We start from the raw sequence: 20,386 nt of genomic DNA on the forward strand, positions 1-20,386 counted from the left end.
GGGGGGGGGGGGGAAGCTGCCGCCATCTTTCATTCTAGCTTGTTAATTAATCCTAAACCTAAACCACATTATAACTTGTTTGAAAGCCTTGTTATTAATCTTCAACATCCATCATGGAAAACAGTACAGCCAATTATATTTGTTGTTATTTACCAAGCTCCAGGACCATATTCTGAATTTTTATCTGAATTCTCAGAGTTTTTATCAAGTGTAGTCCTTAAATCAGACAAAGTACTTATTGTAGGTGATTTTAATATTCATGTGGACGTCTGCAACCTTAGTAGATTACTAGATTAAATTGGTTTCAGTCAGAGTGTGCATAAGCCCACTCACTTTTTTTAATTACACCCTCGACCTTGTGCTGACATATGGCATCAAAATTTAAGATTTAATAGCATTTCCGCAGAATCCTTTATTTTCAGATCATTCTCTAATAACTTTTGAATTCTTACTACCCAACTATACTAAAGTAATTAAAAGCTTCTACACTAGATGCCTATTTGACAGTGCTATAGCTAAATTTAAGGAAAATATTCTAACAGCATTTAATTTAATTCCGTTCCTTAATATAACAGAGGACCTTTGTGTTAACTTTAGTCCCTGCCAAATTGATAAATTTGTAGATGGTGCTACGACTTGCCTACAGATGACTTTAGACTCTGTTGCTCCTCTCAAAAAGAAGATGATGAAGCAAGGGAAACAAGCACCTTGATATAACTCCCAAACTCGCAAATTAAAACAAATCTCGTGAAAATTTGAAAGTTGATGGCGTTCCACCAAACTGGAATAATCTCGTTTAGATTGGCAAGACAGTCTGAAAATGTGTAGGAAGGCCCTCAGAAATGCCAGATCAGACTATTACTCATCACTAGTAGAAGAAAATAAGAACAACCCAAGGTTTCTTTTCAGCACTGTTGCCAGGCTGACAGACAGTCACAGCTCTATTGAGCCAACTATTCTAGTTGCTGCTCTGGAGGGAACTACTAGAACTGTGGGGTCCTTGTAAATTATAGAGTGTGGTCCAGACCTGCTCTATCTGTAAAGTCTCTTGAGATAACTTGTTATGAATTGATACTATAAATAAACTTGTATTGAATTTCTATATTCTGTATTTCTGCAATTTGTATTTTAAAGTGGTACTCCAGATATTTAGCACTGCACTTCCTTTAAGTTAGAGGCTTCATTAGAGACAGTTTAAACTATAATGGTTAAAAAACAATGGCTGATAATATCCTAACGTTTAGTCCCTAATACAGTTCATATCTCCAAAGCCACTGGATCCTACACTTCCCATAACAAAAAGAATACTTTACACAACTGTTTTCACAAGTACTTCCTGTGACCAGTGAACAGATATTTCTGTATGTAGTTGGTGAATGTTCCTCTTTAAATTGCAGTTGAGGACTAAAACAAAAAGTAAATCAGGTGTTTTTGTGTGCAATGATTGGGTATGGCTTCATTACCTGCAAGACATCATCAGTCCAGACAAACTTTTGAAAAAGCCAACATCTCTTTTTTCCTTCAGGTAGTCCAGCATTTTCTGCATCAAGAATGAAGCACAATAAATGGTGGGCTGATGCTGTCTACTATACAAATTGCGCATGCCAACTGACGTGTACCTGCTGCACCAGTATGTTTCCCCCGTTGAGGACAGAGATGCCTAGTTTGAGGGTGAAAGTCACCATAGCACCAAGTCGACCTGATGACCGCAAATCATTTATCATAGAGTGGTGATACCAAAAGGTGGCAGTTATTTAAGAAGGGAGACAGTTGAATGTGTCCCTTCCTACCTTTGCTGGCACTGATCATCTGAAGCACCATCTCCGCAGCTCCTCGGTCATGTAGTCTGGCTTGCTGGTACAGCATCTTTTGCTTCTCCATTTCTTTTTCCTGTATCAAATGTTAACACAGTAAGCATCACTTATGAATATTATTCAAAAACAAAGTGAAATGCCCAAGAGTATTCCTTATAAATCAATAGCACCTCAAATGTTTTCTCTTTTCCTTCAACATCTTCTTCTTCTTCACCTTCATCACAGCTCTAAAAAAGAACACAGAGTCAAAACTGCAACATTTTGCTTAACAGCAGCATACTTTTTAGTAAAAGCACTTAAAGGGAATAAAAGTACCTTTGCCATCATATCTGCATATGCAATATACAAGGGATCCTCTTCCAAAGAACTAACAAAAAAGGAAGATAAATATCTGGTGGTTAAAATTTGTGTAGCACACAATCACATCTCATCTTATTAATAATAAGAAAGTTTCAGCAGTTATATTTATAGTCACTGCAATGTATGTAGAGTAAGCAGCACAACTGCTGATAAATACTAAAAAGAACTGCTTGTGTTTCAGTCCCAGTGTGAAATATATGCTGATAATTTATCTTAATGCAGCTCTTTATTAGCTAAGAGACAGGCCAAAACTATAATGTAGCACAGATGGAGCCAAATATGTTGGGGCCAGTTGGCCAGGTGTGTGACAGTGAGTGTGTATTCACCTGCACTCAGTCAGAGCGTTGTGGCTGAAATGCAGAATGAGCTGGTGGAGAGGGTCTGGCTGCTTTCTGACCTCTTCCTCTTCCTCTTCCTCCATCTTAGGCTGCGTTTTCTGGACAAACCCATGCAAGTAAATATTGGAGCTCAGGCATGTAGCCTCAACATCAGCTATATGATCCCAAAGTAATTTGTATGAGCAGTATTTATTTGAACTGTTACTATTACTGTAGTATACACCACTTACCTTAAGAGAATAAGGTTGTATCAGAAAAAAAAACGGTAATAGCATGCAATGCAGACAATACACCACAAGCACAAGCACAAGCACACACACACACACACACACACACACACACACACACACCCCACAAACAACACACCCACACACACACCACACACCACACACACAGAGAGAGAGAGAGATATCCAACTGGGCCAAGAGAGCTCACACAGCAGATGATGTTCAGCAGTGTTAAAAGGTGAAGAATGGAGTTAAGCATGACTCTCCATGAACCCAGTTTACATTTTATCATAGACTTCCTATTCCTTCACAATAGTGTGCTTGGTTGGCTAGATCATAAACTTCTTTATCTGTCATACCACATTGATAATGTGGTGCCCTGTGGCTTTTATTTCAAATAGTGTGGAAGTAGATGAGATTTTCAAAAGTTGTATTACTGGTAATTTAAATTGTTATCTTCATTTCATTACTAAAAAACAAACAAAAACAAAAGTTAAAAAAAACACCCATTGGCAAAGTAGGGTATATTGAGTTCCAGCGTGCCTTCATGATAGCTTCTTATTCCACATCAGAAAACTGAATTTGTTAAACTATTACATAAATCCTTGAAGCATTTTTAATCAATCTGCATATTTTGCTGTAGGTTACCATGTGTTACAAAGTGCCAATGAAGAAGCACTTGTATGAAATAATTGAAATGTTTTATGGTTGTACAAATTTTAGAAACACACACAACTTTCAAAAATTTCATTGGTTAGGCGAAGCATCGAGGGAGGATGCCCTCTTAACGGTGTTTGCCGGAATTGATGGTCAAAATACAACAGCTGGCTCTGACATCAGTGGTGATGTCATGCTTGCCAAAGACGGTTGTGTGTGGTTGCGATACATCATATGGATAACTGAGAGCGACCCAGTGGGTGTGGTGGAATTGGGGCACGTTTAATGATGACAATAGTAAAGGAAAGTGGTACTGTAGGGGCGATGCTTAGTTCCCCACAGCACATGGGTACAAGAGGGCACTGGGGGATGACACAAGTACTTACTGCAAGATCCTGCACTAGCTTCTCCTCAAAAGAGTATTCCTCTGTTTCTATCCATATTCTTTGATAGGCCAGGAGGAAGAGGTTAATAGAGCGATGCCTAAGGAAGGGTAAGAGGAGATTAGCCTGGGTTAGATAAGAGCAGAGCAAAGGAGGGGAGAAGACCCTTAAGGAGAGGTTAAAGCAGGTTAGTTTAGGATACTGGCACATCCAACTGGTCACCTTAGAAGAAACTTGTCATGCTTAGAAATAGAGAACTGTTCTCTGCCTTGTCATCAGCAGGCAGTAATTGCAATTCTAGACAAGAATAAGGAGTTGATCTGAACTTTGATTTGTTAAGCACCCATGTATCTGCATATCAGTAACAGCTAAAGAGATAGTTTGACATTTAAGGGGTGGCTCTCGGTTCACATTTAGCATTTAGGCAGTGGTATCAATCTTCTCATCAAACTCTTGGCAAGAAAGCAATTATACAAATATCTCTTAAAATGTTAAACTATTCATTGCATTACTGTACCGCTATAGACCAGTGGAAAAACCAGCGGGAATATTTTAATGAGAGTTGCATTTGTAGCATAAACCGTGCCTGGAGGAAAGCGAGGGGTACAATAGTTAAGAAAGGTATGCAAGGTTGTACAGTTGCAACATTGAGTCAGCACTACGTTACCGTCAGCATGGAGAGCAGACTGTCATAGTCTGAGTTCTCATGCATTATCTCCAGCCAAATATGTCGGTAGGCTTTCAGGAAGTAATTATTGTTTTTGTGCCTGAGGGGATGAGGTACAGTAGAGTGTGACATTGAGGGGAGAACAAAGGCTGAATAAAGAGACAAGAGAGAAAAGAAAATGTGTGAATCTCCGGGACCGTTGACATTATCGAGAAGCTTCAGATCCAGCACTCAAAAACAAATCTATTAACCCAAAGAAAAACAATCAATTGCGCCTGCATTCTAAATACTGTCTAATAATTATTAGCTACTGCATGCTGTGTCATATTTCACTGTCAACAACTCTGAATAAATGAGTCATGCTGTCAGGCAGGCGGGCAGCATAGTCTCAGCACATATTGAAGATGGCCACCCCCAGGTTGGGTCTCATAATTGTTTTCCTCCCTACTGTAGCTCTCTGCCTGACTTCATGTGATTGAGTTACAGAGCAGCAGGGCATGAAATTGCTAGTGTCCTTTTTTTCTACTCCTTGATAACAGCTGCGGGCCAAGGCATTTGTCCTACAAATGCTGGGGGGGGGGGGGGGGAGGCTGTGCATTAATGCAGGGTCAGAACCCAGGAAGAGAGAGGAATTAGGGTTGAGAGTCAGACAGAAGAAGAAGAAGGTGTGGTGGTCTTTTGGCCAGCAAACACAAAGAGGTGATGTTACAGCACTTGCTACACAATTTTCCATCTACTACTAGTACCACAAGGAACTCTCTGCTACTTTTGAATGTTCAAGTGTCATGTTGGATTTATTATCATTAGGCTGTTTAACATGGTTTTAGGCTAAAAACAGTCCAGCAAAGATGTAGAGGCTGTAGGTGTAATGTATGCAGTCATACCGTGGCAGATTATAAAGTGGAGCCATGCGGAAGCAGGCGACAACCGCTCGCTTCCTCTGCTTGGACAGCAACTTCTGCCACACACATTTCTTGGATCTCAATGGCTGCTCCACCTAATAGGAGCAGAATAAGTTAAGATTACATGTTTAATTAACACTGGAGTGGCATTCTCTACAAGGAAAACTCATCTCTGATAACTGATAACTGGCACTTTCATCAGTTTTTTTCTTCAGCAGAGCACAAAAATGGAGCAAAAGTCAAGGTTCAATGTTTTTGTGATCTCACAATATACTGTACACACAAGGATGTGAATGACCAGAGCTGTTATTATGTGCTATGATGAATGGACAGGTGAGTGTGGAGGTGACCATATCCTATGCAGATGTTCAGGACTGACTCTTTGGCAGCATATTTAAAGTGACATTAGCTTTATAATTGGTGATATAGCACCTTCACAGTTGTTTGATGAAAAAGCTCCCTGGGTGTCATTAGAAGCTCATAATATGTTTGGATATGCATAAATGTTTGAGCCGGACCTGCTCCAGGTTGAAGACAGCAGCAGATATTCTCTGGATACGGTCCACCACCCTCTCAGGGTCCAGAGGTCCCTCGCTTCTCATCGCTATGTCCTTGTACAGGTTTAGCTGCCACCTCACTGCAGGGTCCTCTGACTGAGAGTTTGTTACAAAGACAGATGTGAAGTACAAGTCTTTGGAAGCTAATGACCAAAGAGTCATTGATTTAGTCATGCTCACCTTTTCTCGAAGATGCAGATTCTGCCGAATATGATCTTTGACTTCTTCATCTGTGTCTCTCTTAAACAAAAGCAGGAATAGGAATGCAAATGTAAAGCTTGAAATGCCTTCAAAGAAGTGTTCTTGTTTGAGTGTAAGAGTAGATCTTCACTTGAAGCAGTGGTCTCATTAGACCTACATCACATGTGTGGCCAGTGCATGGTCACATAAAAGTTGCCTCACCAGGAGGTAGCGAGTCTTGGCTAGAGAGATGAGCTCCTGGTCTCCTGGGGTACACATGTTGAGGCCGATTGGCAGCATCTTCTTCAGAGCAGCCACAATCAGTGAGGTCTGGATAGAGTAGAACTCACCACGCCTTTTCTTGTGTTTCCTCTCCTGGTCTTGTCCTCCAGACTGAAAAAAATCATTCTTTTAACCTCAAACAACACAAAGTGGTAAATATAATTATGGCAGCTTGATACACTGGTCCTTTAAAACAGGGCTGTAGTACTGGACTCAAGACAGTTTTTCTATGGTCTCGGACTCGCTGGTATTTGGACTTGACCGAGTTCAAGTGTCTTTATTATGTCTATCATAATATTGGAGGGAAAGTGAAATACTGGCCACCTGATAACCAATCACACACTAGATTATCTTTGCAAGCCCTGCATCTTCGTGCCCTGCTAACATTGCACGCGCGCACACACACACACACACACACACACACACACACACACACACACACACACACACACACACACACACACACACACACACACACACACACACACACACACACACACACACACACACGGCAATTATGCCATGATCAAATTTGGTTATAGAAATCACCAGGAAGTTCTCATCACTGCACTTAAAAAGAAACACAGGGCAGACGGCAAAAGAAACCTATGGGACAACGTCCAACTTTGTAAGACACCTGCAGAGGCATTATACATTGTTAACTGCAGAATTAGGAGCTGTTTAGTTTTATTTGTATATGTATTAGTGTATGTATTAACGTTAATGTTAGCTAACAGAGCGGAAGATAAAGGTAATGTTCTTGGACATAAAGCTATAACTTACGTCTGGCATTACTGATTTCATGAGGTAAAAGAATTCAAACGATAATTGTATACGTGATTGGTTATCGTGTAGTCATGCGTACAACTTTTTTTTTCTGTCCTGGACTCGGGCTTGACTCGGACTCAAACCTTTTTGGACTCAATCTTGTTTTGGTCTCAACTAGTCCTGGTCTTGGACTCAACAAAGGTTGTCTTGACTACAGCCCTGCCTTTAAAAGGTACTACATACTATTTTACCAATTTTGCTAGGATTAATGTTGCACTAAAGCACTTGCTTTCAACATTTAAACCAATACCTTAACAGTATTTTGTTGGAGCTCAGTTAACAGTGGGAGCACTCTCACTGTATCAGCCAGATGCAACTGAGGCATTTATTTTTCAGGCCTGGCAAAATCTGTGACTGACTAAATCCAAGCCACTGAAGCATAAAGAAGTTTCATACCTCAGCAGAAATACAGAACTAGCAAACTGATGCTGTTAAAACAGCAAGACATTACCAGTGAGGGGAAATTACACTTTTGTTCCAAATTGAAGCAGCTGGCTCAGTGAAAACACTAATTTACAACCACACTGACACACAAACCCACACCCACCCACACAGCAACATAAGAATAACAGCATGAGGTAACTATTGGCCAAACACACCAGGGTACCACGATCCATCAACGGCAAACACACCAATGGCATGTGATCACATGATTTGCGACAGAAGGGCTGAGCTTCATTACTCCTGATGAGATGTGTTCCGCACAAAAGGCAATGAGGAATGAGCAAGTACCATGTCACACATGGTGATGAATGGAGGCCACAAATAATCAAGTGACATAACTACACTATAGACAATATAGCACAGCTGCACAAGCTATTGGCTTTTCTGCTTAGCGACTGGAGCGTATAAGCCAATAAGCTGGCAGGTAAACAGCACATGCACTGCATCACTCTACCTTCTCCTTAAAGGACTGTTTGAGATAGAGAGAGACAGAAAGAGAGAGACAGATAGAAGAAAAGGATGAGAGGGCAATTAATGGAGGCACACAGTCCTCAGATGGACGTGCACTGCAATGAAAACCATTTCTTTGCCTTTAAACAGCTAAACCAGGCAGAAAAGAAAAGAAATGTTTTAACCCCTGTAATGCTGAAGAGGGCTAAATGTATGAATGTTAGTTTCTGTCATCCGCTGTATCAAGCTTGCATGCAATAAATTCACACACACACACACACACACACACACACACACACACACACACACACACACACACACACACACAGTCCATTTTAATATAGTCATGTTGTTAGCAAAGAGGTTCTCTACTCCTTTCTGTTGTTTGTCACATGTGTGCATATGTGAGTTTACACATAGTTCCTCTGAGATTGTCATGGGCATTTTACATGTTAACATGAACACAGAAGTAGTGGTGTTAACATGGCTAAGAAAAGGTTAACATGATTTTTTTCTCATTCATACTAATCCTGCTTATTTATAGATCTTTTTCATCTTTCTCACACACGTCCAATGGGTCAAGGATATCGCTTAACACGATTAAATGACTTTTAATCCTCCTTCAGAACAAGGACAGAAAGTTTACAGTGTTGAGAGGTAGGTGGCAAATACAAAACTTACCTTAGACATCTTGGTTTTGTTATCCCCAGTCAAGAAGGAAAGGTTGTTGATTTCATTTTGGACCACAAAGTTCTGCTCTTCTCTTTTAAAATTCTTGAGAAAGACAAATGTCAAAGAAAGATCATTGAGCTAATTCAGAAAAGCTGGCTGTTTTTCTGTAGCTAAACATACGGTGGAGATGAGAGAACGTACGTGTGACTTGCACCAGAGGATAAATATCTCAGCGACCATTCTGAAGAGTTCATTGGAGTCTGCATCTGGTTCTTTCAGCCACCTTGACCTGCAGTAAAGGTGCAAGATTAATACATCCTCTGTATTTTTTCTACAGACACTAAACATCTGCCTCATCTCCCCCTAAATCCTCCTTTAACAACGCTATCATCCGCTCCTCAGTGAGCTAACCTGTTGTTGTCCACATAGCGGATAAGCATGGGGTAGAAGGCGTACAGGTCCCTGCAGAGCACGGCAAACTCATCCAGGATGAGCAGCTCGGCCTCCTGGGTGTCACCCTTACTGTCAGCCTTCAACAGCTCTTCCTCAGACACTACCTTCACTGTCTTCTTCTTCAGCTTCTCAAGTGTAGGCAGGAAGTGGCTTTTCAGCAGGTCTGCACGGGCCTTGCTAATGATGGGTTGCACGTACACTGAACAGTGGCAAAGAAAATGTCACTTTAAATGTTAAAATGTATTTGTAGTTGCCAACATTTTCATATAAATAATGCCCAATTTTTTGCCTTTTACAAACATACGTAAACCACATTAGCAATTCAACCATTGAAGGTTTAACATTAGCTTAATTTCCTGTTCTAAATTTAAAAAAAAAAGATATTTTAATTTTTTAATTCTAATCTGTTTATTGATCCCCTATAGGGAAAATTACAATTTACACTCTGTGTCCACACTTGGTTAGTTTACACACAGTCCTGAACTACACACACACACACACACACACACACACTCAGGATCTATACATGCACTAATGGAGAGATGTCAGAGTGAGTGGGCTGCCAGCCGAACCAGCGCCCAGAGCGGGTGGGGAGGGTACGATGCCTTGCTCAACAGCACCTGGCAGTGCCCAGGAGGTGAAGTAGCATCTCTCCAGCCACCGATCCACACACCGGTTCCCAACCCAACTCCCTGACTGAGCTTCTGCCACCCCCAATATAGCTCTTTTGCAGGTGTTCTAGAGAAATCAACTCCATTTTTTTGTAATAAATTAAATTAAATAAAACAGGATATGAGCGGGGATAGCCTTCATGGTAATAGAAGTCATTATAATAATAGTCACAATGCTGAATTGACAATATAGGCTGACATTGGACTGGTCATTCTGCAGGTCTTATGGTTGAACTCACAAATGACACTGTCTCTGAAAAATAAAAACATTGAGAAAAAAAGAAAAGCCAACCACCTGCAATCCTCTTCATCCAGGAGGCCTCATCGATGCCCAAGTTGTTGTTAAGGATCTTGAGAATATTGCCGAGAATGAGGCTGAGGTTTTCTGAGGTGACGGTGGTGCAGCAGACGCTGACCCCGCTGGTTGGCTGGTTCTCGGGCCCCCTCTCCCACCAGTAAGATAGATAGTTACACAGCATGGGAAGCACCACCTCGATAACGTGAGGCATCTCTGTGTACCGCGCTCCAGACTCAGCCATGTCATTGATGTCCTTCATCAGACCGTCTAGCCGTGGCATCCCGGGACACATCTCTTTGACTGAGTCGGCTATGCCTAGGTCTAAAAACATCACATGGGATTTACATGTCATCAAAACGGCATTTTTCTTATTACATTTGTTTTGGGGATATTTATCAAACTGAGGATTATTTGAGCACAGTGAATGTGATGACATAAACACAGCAGATATACAAATAAGGTACAAAATGTATGATGTATGTAGGAAAAATATATATCAGACTTTTCTCATACAGAAAACATCTCAAAATAATAAGATGGTTGTAAATTGTTGTTTATTATCCATAATAGCAGGTTAACCTGCCACCTTGGTCCACTGCTGGTAATTTACTTATTTGAGAATAATTACATATGACTCACTGGCTCGCTCTCTGGCACTCTTAGTATTAAAGACGGAGCAGGGGTTGTACGTGTTGAGTATCGGCTCCAGGAAAGCCACAGGCATGGCTCCAGCCAGGGTGGCAAGACACTGGCCAAGAGCTGGTAGCTGTCTGTGGGACACCGAGAGAAGCAGAGTTGGTAAATGTGGTGTTGAATATCAGCTGGTTTCATCACTGAGGTTTTAATCACTTGACACAATGTTGAAGCGGACATACCTCTCTACATAGATGTTTTTCCCAGTACCCAGTGCATAGAGACTGGTCAGGATTCGATAGCAGGACACTTGGACATCATCCACTGGAAAAGATAAAGAAAATTAAAAGTCCCCTTATTTATATTGGGGGCAAATAGGTCCTATGGTGTCAGGGTGTAAGAAGCAGGTAATCCCTGTATTACAATAAATTTGACATCAACACTAGACTCCAGTTTTACAGCAGCCTCTCGCACAATATGTTTAATCATTCCTCTGCTGTCGGGACTCACAAAGCAGGTCGACTCCAAAGTGGTGTTGAGTGATGTGTTCAAAGAGAGCAGTTAAAATGGGGAGTAGAGCTACGGTGGTGTAGTTAATATTCTGCGACACGCCTTTCATCTGAGAGCGAGAGTGAGTGAACTTCCCCAACTTCAAGTTCTCGAACGTCTTCTCCAGGTCCTCTGCGGCGTTCTCAAAGAATGTTCTCAGCCCCACCCTCACCAACTCCGAGCCAGACTTCATCACCGTCCTGTTGGAGTGAAAGAGAACATGATAAAAGACTATAATAAACTACTGGATACACCCTTGGTATGCAAAGGACAACACTGTTTACCCACATTCGGACACGGTCGAAAATGCAATTACTTCACTCTCACAATCGCTGAAGGTTTTAGTCATGAAACGTGAGACTTGAGTATCAACCTGACAGCCCTTACATTGACACATCAATGATTTATTTAATGAATAAGGAGACTATTCAAATCCAAGGGGAGTTTACCAATGTTACTGTATGACACTGAAAAAGCACAACACATTAATATGATTAGTCCATCCATTTTGAGCATTTCTCAGTTGATGTGTCTCACTGGTAAGGAGAAATGAAAGACAGTTTGTGGGCATCAGCTGTACAGTTGCTCTTTAGCACAAACAAGACACAATAATGCATTGCCCATTAAGCCTCATTATGTGTGAGCTGCATTAACAAACAGTACATCGTCTCTAAGGAACACTATAAGCCTTTTGCTTATTTAAATGCCAGAGTACGCTCTTTGTTAATACCAGTACATCCCAGAAGACACTGCAGTGATAACTGTTTAAAAGAAAATGCTTATGACAAATATGTTCCTCTTGAGGGTCCTACGGAGGTTACATTCTACGTCATTGCATTACATTGGAAAAATGTCATTGGTTTCATAAACGATTTTTGTTTGTACACTGTCATTATCCAACTGAGGCTTTTGTTAACATTTAAAAATGTGTTAGTTTTCATTTCAAGGAGAAAACGCAAAGCTGCCAGGTTCCCTGTGAATCTCATGTTCTGCCCAATTCTCACCTGGTGTCCAGGGTGTGTGCCAGGATATGCAAACAGCTGACAATAGTTGTGGAGTCGCTCCCTACAAGACAACACAAAAGACTTCAATACGACGTGAACATATACACTGGCATCCATGTTTAGGGCACTTACTTGACCTGAACTGAGCCTCTCATGTCAACAATAAGTTCATATCTGTGTATGAACCAAACAATCAACAGCCTCCAATCAAACAGGTGGGTTAAGGGGTCAGTTAGACATGGTTAGTGGATCATGTTGGATATCCACTGTGGTTAATGGCGCATTGGGTTAACATATCAAATTCAGTGGTTTGTCTTTTTAGTTGTTGTTGTTGATAGGACTAGTTCCATTTTTTGAGGATATAGGCATTTTTGCTTTCTTTTTGAGAGTTAGATGAGAAGATTTATATCGATCTCATGTCTGTATGATAAACATAAAGCTACAGCCAGCAGCCCGTTAGCTTATCTTAGCATAAAGACTAGACACTGGGGGCAATGGCAAGCTTTGCTGCCTAAAAGGTAAGAAAATTCACCTACCAGCTCTTCTTAGGATCCCAAATAAACATGTTATCGCTTGTTTGTTTCATGTGTAATTAAATGCAGTATTTGGTATCTAATATGTTACCAAAATAGATTTGCTCTGCACTCAAAACTATATTTTTAGGTCACTGTTACTAAAGTCCTTAAGACACCTCAGTTCATGAGAACCGAAAACAAGTTAACGAGAACCAACTTAAAAGGGACAAACCACCCCAAAATCATACTTATCTTTTGCTTCTTTTTTGTTTTTAGATGCAATTAATCATGTATGAGAAGCTCATTCTTTTAACAGCATGAGATTAATGGCATCCTCCTTGACTGAGCTGTAGCATTAGCAAGCTAATGTGAGCTAGCATAGCCAGTAAGCTACAGTTATAGCTGTGCTGAGGAGGACATGAGTACGCCTCTTTCTGCGTGGTGATACGGTTGGCGAGTGTAGTTTGGTAGAAAAAAAATAGTTTTTATATGAAACAGCTCAAAATCAGGTCTGTGGATTATCTTCAGAGTCACTGTCAAGAGATTGCTTTTGAGTTTATCTAATGTATTCTTTTGGCGCATTTAGCACCACAAGCTGAGTGCCATCTAGTGGCATTACATCTGAGACAAGGCAGGCGGTTTCTGGGGCTGCACACATGCACATGCACACACACTGCTGATCAGTCAGTAGCAATTAGCTTACCAAAGAGAGAAATCCTATGTCTGACAAGAGCTGCCAGTTTACAAAACAGGCTGGAGGTGTGATGATAGACAAAGGAAGGAAATCAGACAGTTACAATGAGTATATTCTTAGAGAGACGATTAGTAGTTAAGATTATAAGAGTTTAGGATTTTAAGTATTAAGAATGGTAAAGAGTTATTGTCATGCTATATTGCTGTAAGTGAATGTGACTGAATGTTTCGTACCTAGTGACCATCTCCTTCTCCTTGTTAGAGGCATAGCCGCTGCTGCTCATGTTCTTACTAGGGGAGGAGAGGAAGTAGAGAGAGTGGTTCTTGAAGTACTGGTCGATGAGAGGAAGGAGAACCTGAAGGAGAACATTGACAATGACAAGATCACATTATATTAAGTTGACAATAATTTAATTGAAAAGGGTTATCATTATATGGACAGCAGCTGTGTTTACATCACATCCTTACTTTGGCAAAAAACTTGATTTCTTGTTCATGAGGAGACCTGTCTGTTTTGCCACTGGCAGCCATGGCCTCTGGATTGAGAGCATAAATAATAGATTTAATATTAAGTAACAAGACTACTTCAAGTCTCTTGTAGTCATGGCCTATGTAATATTACCATACCCAGGTGAGCAATGAACTCCTGAGCTGAGTCGACATACTTCAGCAGCTTCTTGAGGAACTTGTAAGCGAACCTCTTCTCCATGGAAGAGGAATCCTGCTCTAAGTCCTTCAAACCCCTGCAATACAATAGGATATTAGCTATAAATCAACACTTTTAACTATCAAATGGAAAGGTTAAGTTGTGTAAAGTTTCTGCAAGACATCATTGTGATAATATATAACAGCTATTCTGAAACTGTTGACCTTGTGATGCTATAGCCGTTGATCTGCAGGAAGCGGAAAAGGTCCTGGGCCTTCTCCCGATCACGGGCCTTCTCCTTGGCTGTCAGCGTGTCATAGGGCACCAACAGAGGGTGTGTTCCCCCACCTGAAACCATAGACAACCCAGTGTTAAGTAAGACAAAGTCTATATCCATGACGTTCTACTTTCTTTGTGTTGTAATTTTAAAATCCGGTCGATTTATGAGGACTATAGTTAACTGCTCCTCAGATCTCTGCAGGGTAAATCCAGATAGGTAGCTAGACTATCTTTCCAATCTGAGTTTTCTGTTGCACGACTAAAACAACCTTTGAATGTACACACCAAAACAAGTTCCTTCCCATGGCTATTTTGCAGAGGCACCATGGCAGAGTCCAGCACTTAGCACGGGCCAAGACGATTGTAATTGGTTTAAACAAATGCCAATAAACCAGAGCAAGTTTTTCTCCCATCCCGGAATGCTGAGCGGACTCGCCAGCGTAGGTGACATGAAGTTGATGTACTACTCAGCTGAACCTAATTAGTTAAGACTGGTGAGGCAGACACACACATATGCTCATAGGCACATTTTAACACTGCAACAAGCGAGTGGCACCTTAAATCCACCCACAGCCATACTGTCTTATCCATCTCTGTTTTGCAGGTATCTCCTAGTAATGATTGAGTTCATCAGCAAATCACCTCTGCTTCCAAGCTCACACTTTTTCTTCCTGGCCCAGATGTTATGGTAATTTTCAGCCAGCACCTCCACCATCCCCTTGGACCAAAGACAAAAGAGACAATCAGTACATCTCACCGAGGAGTATGTTCCGCCCACGTTACTCATTCACATTCAGGAAATATTGCTTTTCATCTTGTATTCAGACTGAGAGGTTGTTTGATGTAAAAAAAGAAGAAAAAAAAGCATGACAAAACAAATGGGAGGTCACTCACCTGCAATTCTCTTGATAGAACCACGTTGCTTGTGTCTATTGGGCTTGGATTGAAGCCATTTGCCTGGAAACGTTGAAAAAGATGAAGATTTACAGTGTGTTATTAATTATTAATCAACATTTGGAAAACACAAGATTTAGCATTATGCTTGAATGATGATACTGAGTCCTTAGGCTTTCAGGCTATTATGTATGGAGATCAGCAACCAAACCAGCTTTGTTTCCACAGTAAATAACGGTATGATCTGAATGTTAACAACTGCATACAGAAACTGCTGACAAGTGGTACTGTCCTAAAAGTAAGAAAATGTGACTGATAGCATAGTCTAGTAAGCCGAGACCATGTCGCACTGACCGTTACAAGAAATCGTTCCTATCACAGGCAATAAAACTTTTTAAAGCTTAATCACTGAGTGTTAGATAAGACTCATGTATACGGCACTGCGATGAATCGAAGATGAATCAACATCGAAAATCTGAAACTGTTATCAACTAATTTTTCCCATGACGATAATTTCAATAATGTATTCCTGTTGATAGGCCTACTATCTCCTTAAAAACATTCTGTCGCGTGTATGGTCACGTGACTTTGCCCAGACCAGTCAGCCGTGTGGAAAGCATAACGGATGATAACTCAAACGCAGTGTCCATCGTCTGGAAACATTTCGGCTTTAGAAAAGATGATTTAGAACAACGTGATTTATTATTGTTCATTTATTGTAAAATGTGCAATTAATCATGATTTTGATTTTAGGTTATATCGTGTAGCCCTACTCATAATCATCACAATACCGCATCAAGTGCAACTTGCACAAACATAAGTTTTACTTACATCTTTATAAATGCTATTTATGTATAAACGTTTGCACTCTCTTTGAGTTGTATTTTTTATCTTTATTTTTTGAATATTTGTTTTATTCTATTCTATTTATTATGTATTGTACTGTATATTCTGTATGTGTGCTGTGTGTCTGATACTTCTTCTCAAATTTCCCAATTTGGGATCAATAAAGTCTATCTAATCTAAGACTAGTGATTTATAAAGTCAACTAAAAACAGAAAGGATCATTAAAAAGAAAACATCCATGTTTGTGTTTTTTTTTAAGCATTAAAAATATTTGATTAGGAGTTTGTTTTTAATCACACCTCATACCAGAGAGACAGTTAATTTTGTGGAGAAATTGTTTTTTGACCATTCGTCTTCAGCAAACTTTAGCTTTGGTTCGTTTTCAACCTTTTACAAACGTTTTTGGAGGACAAGCACATTTGATGTTGGTGTTTGTCTCTGTCTTTTTTTTGTGCAAATTACCTGTGAAGTCTGAGAGATCTTTCGCGTTTTCTCATTCTCCCTCTGTTGAGACATGCTTTCTCCATCCTTAGTCCTGTCGATGCTCCAGCCCATTGCCAGCATACTTTTCATGGACTCTCTAATTGGCCATCTGTAAATCTCTTTCTCCTGAAGCACACAGACAGAAATGGGAAACAAGGACTACTGTAAACCTAGAAGCCTCAATCTTTAGGTTGGCTCTTCAATGTTACTCTTCTTCACAAATCTCACATTCAAAATTCTTTACCTTCTCTGTCAGGGCTTTATAGATTCTGAGCTGAGGGTGAATCTTAGCCTTCTCATCCACAAAGTCGCCATATTTCCATCCGAGCAGCACCTGAGGTACGAGCACAGAGGGATGTTCAAGGGTGATAGCAATCTTCATTGCCTTTACAGTCCCCGAAGGATGTGATTTATTATTTGAAAGAATGGGTAAAAGATCAAGTACACACAACACATTAAGAGTCACAGTACATTCAGTTCTTGCTGTGCTCAGTAGTTAGTACTTTTTTGACAGATGCAACAATGCAGGCTAAGCTGTCGGCTCAAAAGAGAACAGAGGCCTTCTACAAAGAGACTAGCACAATTATTGTTAGCATGCCCAGAGAATTCCTTTCAACAGTGACAAAAATGAGGCCTCGCCAAAGGAAACAATGCTGTGATATTGGAAAATATAATTTAACATTTGATCTGAATCGTTGTTTTTTTAAACTTTTAAATGGCTGCATTTCTGCTGATTTTGCCTCCGTATTTCTTCAGGGAAAGGCATTTTTTTAGTCCTTACAACACTCATGACTTGTTCCAATCGCTGCGATTTAATACCTGTTTTTCCCCAGACGAAAGCGCTTTTCTTTGGCCTTACCTTTTCTGCTGACCATTTCTCATGGGAGTGCTCTGCGTATTTATTGGCAAAGTGTTCAAGCTTCTCTGGAAGAGCAATGCTAGAAAAAAAAGTGTGACAATTAATCAGCTTTTGTGTGCAAATACTTGCTACTGTCATGTACTGTGCATGTTATTACAGGTTTTATATAATAACACATTTCCTATTAATGTCTGGCTCCAAGATGGCTTACTTAGCAGTACTGATGGGTTTGGGGTCAAAGTTGCCCTGAGCATCGACAGAAACAGGCTTCTCCACAGCGGTACTAATGGAGGCGTCCACGTAATCCGGTGGCAAAGCTCCAGCTATGGCACTGAGGCAAGGCATGGCCATCTTGAATAGCTCTGCGTCGTATTTCTGCAATGCAAAACTTAGCTTTATTGAAGTACAGTTGTTCAAATTGTATTCTTATTTTAATTTAAATATGTATATTTTGTTGTTCATTTAAGGTGGAACTTAAATAAAGTTATAAAGCAACAAATAGTGAAAGTCTAAGTCTAGAGCAGTAGGACCAGAAGCCGGAGGAGAGACGTTAATGAAGAAATATTCTAAAAGCTGAAGAACCAGTGTTCTAGAAGATGAATGATGGCTGTCCAGATATTGATGTTTTCTAGCCGGCCTTTTGCATGGCCTCGTTTGATGAGTGGGCATATACTGTTGAGAGATGTGCTGAGTCCAGCCATCTCCATCATGGACAGACCTTAAGATATTTGTGACAATGAATCCCTCGCATTCATACATGTTAATCAAGACTGTGATGAATTAGGTGACTTTTATTTTACTGATAATCACTTTAGTATAGCATAATGTTTTTTTAAGTAGATGTTAGGCTTTTGCCAAATCCATGTTAACAACTATTGCTATAGGAAATGACAAAGTCACAATGAAATTGCAAACCTTGAAATGAAAGAACTTAAGTGACCCCTCACCCTCTGTGACAGAGAATCAAATACTCCCCAGAAGATTTTCTTGGTGAGCAGTAGTTCATCCTCGGATGATGTGCCATAGCTCCCCCAGCCTGATGGGAGGCAGTAGTACTTCCAGTTCTGCTCATAGTGGTTGGTGAGCAACTAGAGGACACACATAGGGCAATGGTCAAGGCAAGCAGAGTTATAAACAAACATAATTTAGTAAACAGGTTGCTTAACTGTGTTTTCAGTGACAGGCAACAAATATGCAGCCTGTACTAATGCTCACAACACACTGGCACTGGACTCTGGACCATGCATGTATAGCTAACAGCGCGTCAAAAAGGAAATCAGTTATCCAACACACAGCACTAAGAAATCCAAAAATGTATGTGCATGTATAGAACAAGTGTGTAAACCAGTTTGCAGGCTAGTCACAATCTATAACATCTTGAGTATTTCTCTTTGGGTTCCAACAAGCCTGTTCTCACACAGTCCAATACGTTATCCTCTTGTTTAGCCTCCTGCCCACTTCTTCCACACTAGATGTTTAACACCGCGGGTGTGTTAGTGATGTGCACCTAGGAGTGTGTGTGTCTCCGAGAGACATAGGTGTACTTGAGTATTATTAGTACATTAAATATACACCTGTAATAGAGTTTTTGGTATTTATCTGTTGGTCCCTCCCCCCTAGCTGACAATCTAATAAACAAAGGTAGTAAGGCACAATCCAGCAGCAACCACACAGACAAACAAAGGTTAGGTTGTGTAGAAAAGTACACTAAAGAAGAGGCAGACAGGAAACAACTAAAACTGAAGCATGCAAGCAATCCAACATGCAAAAAAAGATAAATGGCAAGATATAGGATGTCAAATGTATTTGAAAAGAGTGAGAAAAGTGAAAAATTGTTGCCCACTCTGAGAGGCATCTTGCAGTAATCGGTCAGCAAGGGCACATCAAAGACGAGGCGGTGCAAGAGCTGCTGCAGCATAGAGGGACGAAGGTGCCTGCAGAATAAAGTGAGAGAGATATAAGAGTGCTGTTGCTGCCCTGAGCTGCCTTAAGCCAGAACATTTTTGGACTCTGACCACTTTTGTGTTGCTGATTTAGAGAGATATTTAGGGAAACCAGGCCCTGAGTCATAATAGAGTTTGTTAGAAAGCAGATAAAATGTACTGTTGATCTTAGCTATTCCTTCCAGCTGAGATACAACAAGCGATTGATGTATTATAACTAGTAACAAAACCTAGAGAAAACTTTTAACTCTAGTTGTAGAAAGTTTCATATGTTCCTCACTTGCAGACAGCCAGCAGGCACTCCTCTATTGCGTCTCTCTGGGCCTTGGTGAGTGAACGGCCCTTGGAAAGGCGGTAGATGGTGTGCAGAGTGGAGTCGATGAGGGTGGCGTAGTGCTCGGTGCCGGCAAAGAGAGGAGCGCAGCGGGTTAGGAGGGGTAGCATGGCTGAGCCGATGAAGCGGTTCATGGCAAGGGCTGTCTCAGTGGTACATAGACCCTCCTGTGGAAAGAACAACAATATCTTGGCATAACAAACTTTGACAGTTTGAGTGAGAGATCTATGCATCTAGGGGACACAGAGGGACCTCAGAGTGGGGACAGCACTACACAATAACACATTGTGGTTAAACTGTACTGTGTGCATACATTTCTCCTCAATAGAGTTCAATAAATACTTTTGTTTAAGTCCTGAAAAACATTGAATCTTGAACCTTCACGTATCCAGAAGTCAAGCTTTTCCTTGGTTATTCTATAACAGCCTGTAAACATACATAACATATCACAACAAACCTAGCCTTGCTTTAAAATGCAAGAGTGTCTTTGATGACCATTTCTAACAACTAGGGTTTAAATGAGCA

At 40.6% G+C, this 20,386-nt stretch overlaps 1 protein-coding gene across 13 annotated transcripts in view; it reads right to left on the bottom strand.

Moving 5' to 3' along the window:
* Positions 1–20,386, bottom strand: part of LOC116669685 (ryanodine receptor 3) — a 109,869-nt gene that overhangs the window by 13,786 nt on the left and 75,697 nt on the right. For 9 of the 13 annotated variants that reach the window (XM_032499664.1, XM_032499663.1, XM_032499662.1 and 6 more), the window contains 34 exons: positions 19,808–20,028; positions 19,428–19,518; positions 18,532–18,672; positions 17,796–17,959; positions 17,585–17,663; positions 16,970–17,059; positions 16,705–16,851; positions 15,397–15,459; positions 15,145–15,220; positions 14,448–14,571; positions 14,205–14,320; positions 14,046–14,113; positions 13,812–13,933; positions 13,588–13,637; positions 12,370–12,430; positions 11,327–11,565; positions 11,059–11,140; positions 10,823–10,953; positions 10,181–10,504; positions 9,173–9,413; positions 8,963–9,050; positions 8,771–8,863; positions 8,094–8,108; positions 6,308–6,478; positions 6,086–6,145; positions 5,867–6,001; positions 5,331–5,443; positions 3,783–3,879; positions 2,501–2,610; positions 2,130–2,181; positions 1,985–2,041; positions 1,791–1,890; positions 1,620–1,699; positions 1,464–1,540 (listed from right to left, as the gene is read on the bottom strand). In XM_032499664.1, coding sequence (XP_032355555.1) covers positions 1,464–1,540; positions 1,620–1,699; positions 1,791–1,890; positions 1,985–2,041; positions 2,130–2,181; positions 2,501–2,610; positions 3,783–3,879; positions 5,331–5,443; positions 5,867–6,001; positions 6,086–6,145; positions 6,308–6,478; positions 8,094–8,108; positions 8,771–8,863; positions 8,963–9,050; positions 9,173–9,413; positions 10,181–10,504; positions 10,823–10,953; positions 11,059–11,140; positions 11,327–11,565; positions 12,370–12,430; positions 13,588–13,637; positions 13,812–13,933; positions 14,046–14,113; positions 14,205–14,320; positions 14,448–14,571; positions 15,145–15,220; positions 15,397–15,459; positions 16,705–16,851; positions 16,970–17,059; positions 17,585–17,663; positions 17,796–17,959; positions 18,532–18,672; positions 19,428–19,518; positions 19,808–20,028 — 3,878 coding nt within the window. The remainder of the gene's footprint in view (positions 1–1,463; positions 1,541–1,619; positions 1,700–1,790; positions 1,891–1,984; positions 2,042–2,129; positions 2,182–2,500; positions 2,611–3,782; positions 3,880–5,330; positions 5,444–5,866; positions 6,002–6,085; positions 6,146–6,307; positions 6,479–8,093; positions 8,109–8,770; positions 8,864–8,962; positions 9,051–9,172; positions 9,414–10,180; positions 10,505–10,822; positions 10,954–11,058; positions 11,141–11,326; positions 11,566–12,369; positions 12,431–13,587; positions 13,638–13,811; positions 13,934–14,045; positions 14,114–14,204; positions 14,321–14,447; positions 14,572–15,144; positions 15,221–15,396; positions 15,460–16,704; positions 16,852–16,969; positions 17,060–17,584; positions 17,664–17,795; positions 17,960–18,531; positions 18,673–19,427; positions 19,519–19,807; positions 20,029–20,386) is intronic. The other 4 variants (XM_032499668.1, XM_032499670.1, XM_032499667.1 and 1 more) reach the window with 1 other exon arrangement.

The sequence above is a fragment of the Etheostoma spectabile genome, chromosome 20 (genome assembly GCF_008692095.1).
Source record: "Etheostoma spectabile isolate EspeVRDwgs_2016 chromosome 20, UIUC_Espe_1.0, whole genome shotgun sequence".
NCBI lineage: Eukaryota > Metazoa > Chordata > Actinopteri > Perciformes > Percidae > Etheostoma > Etheostoma spectabile.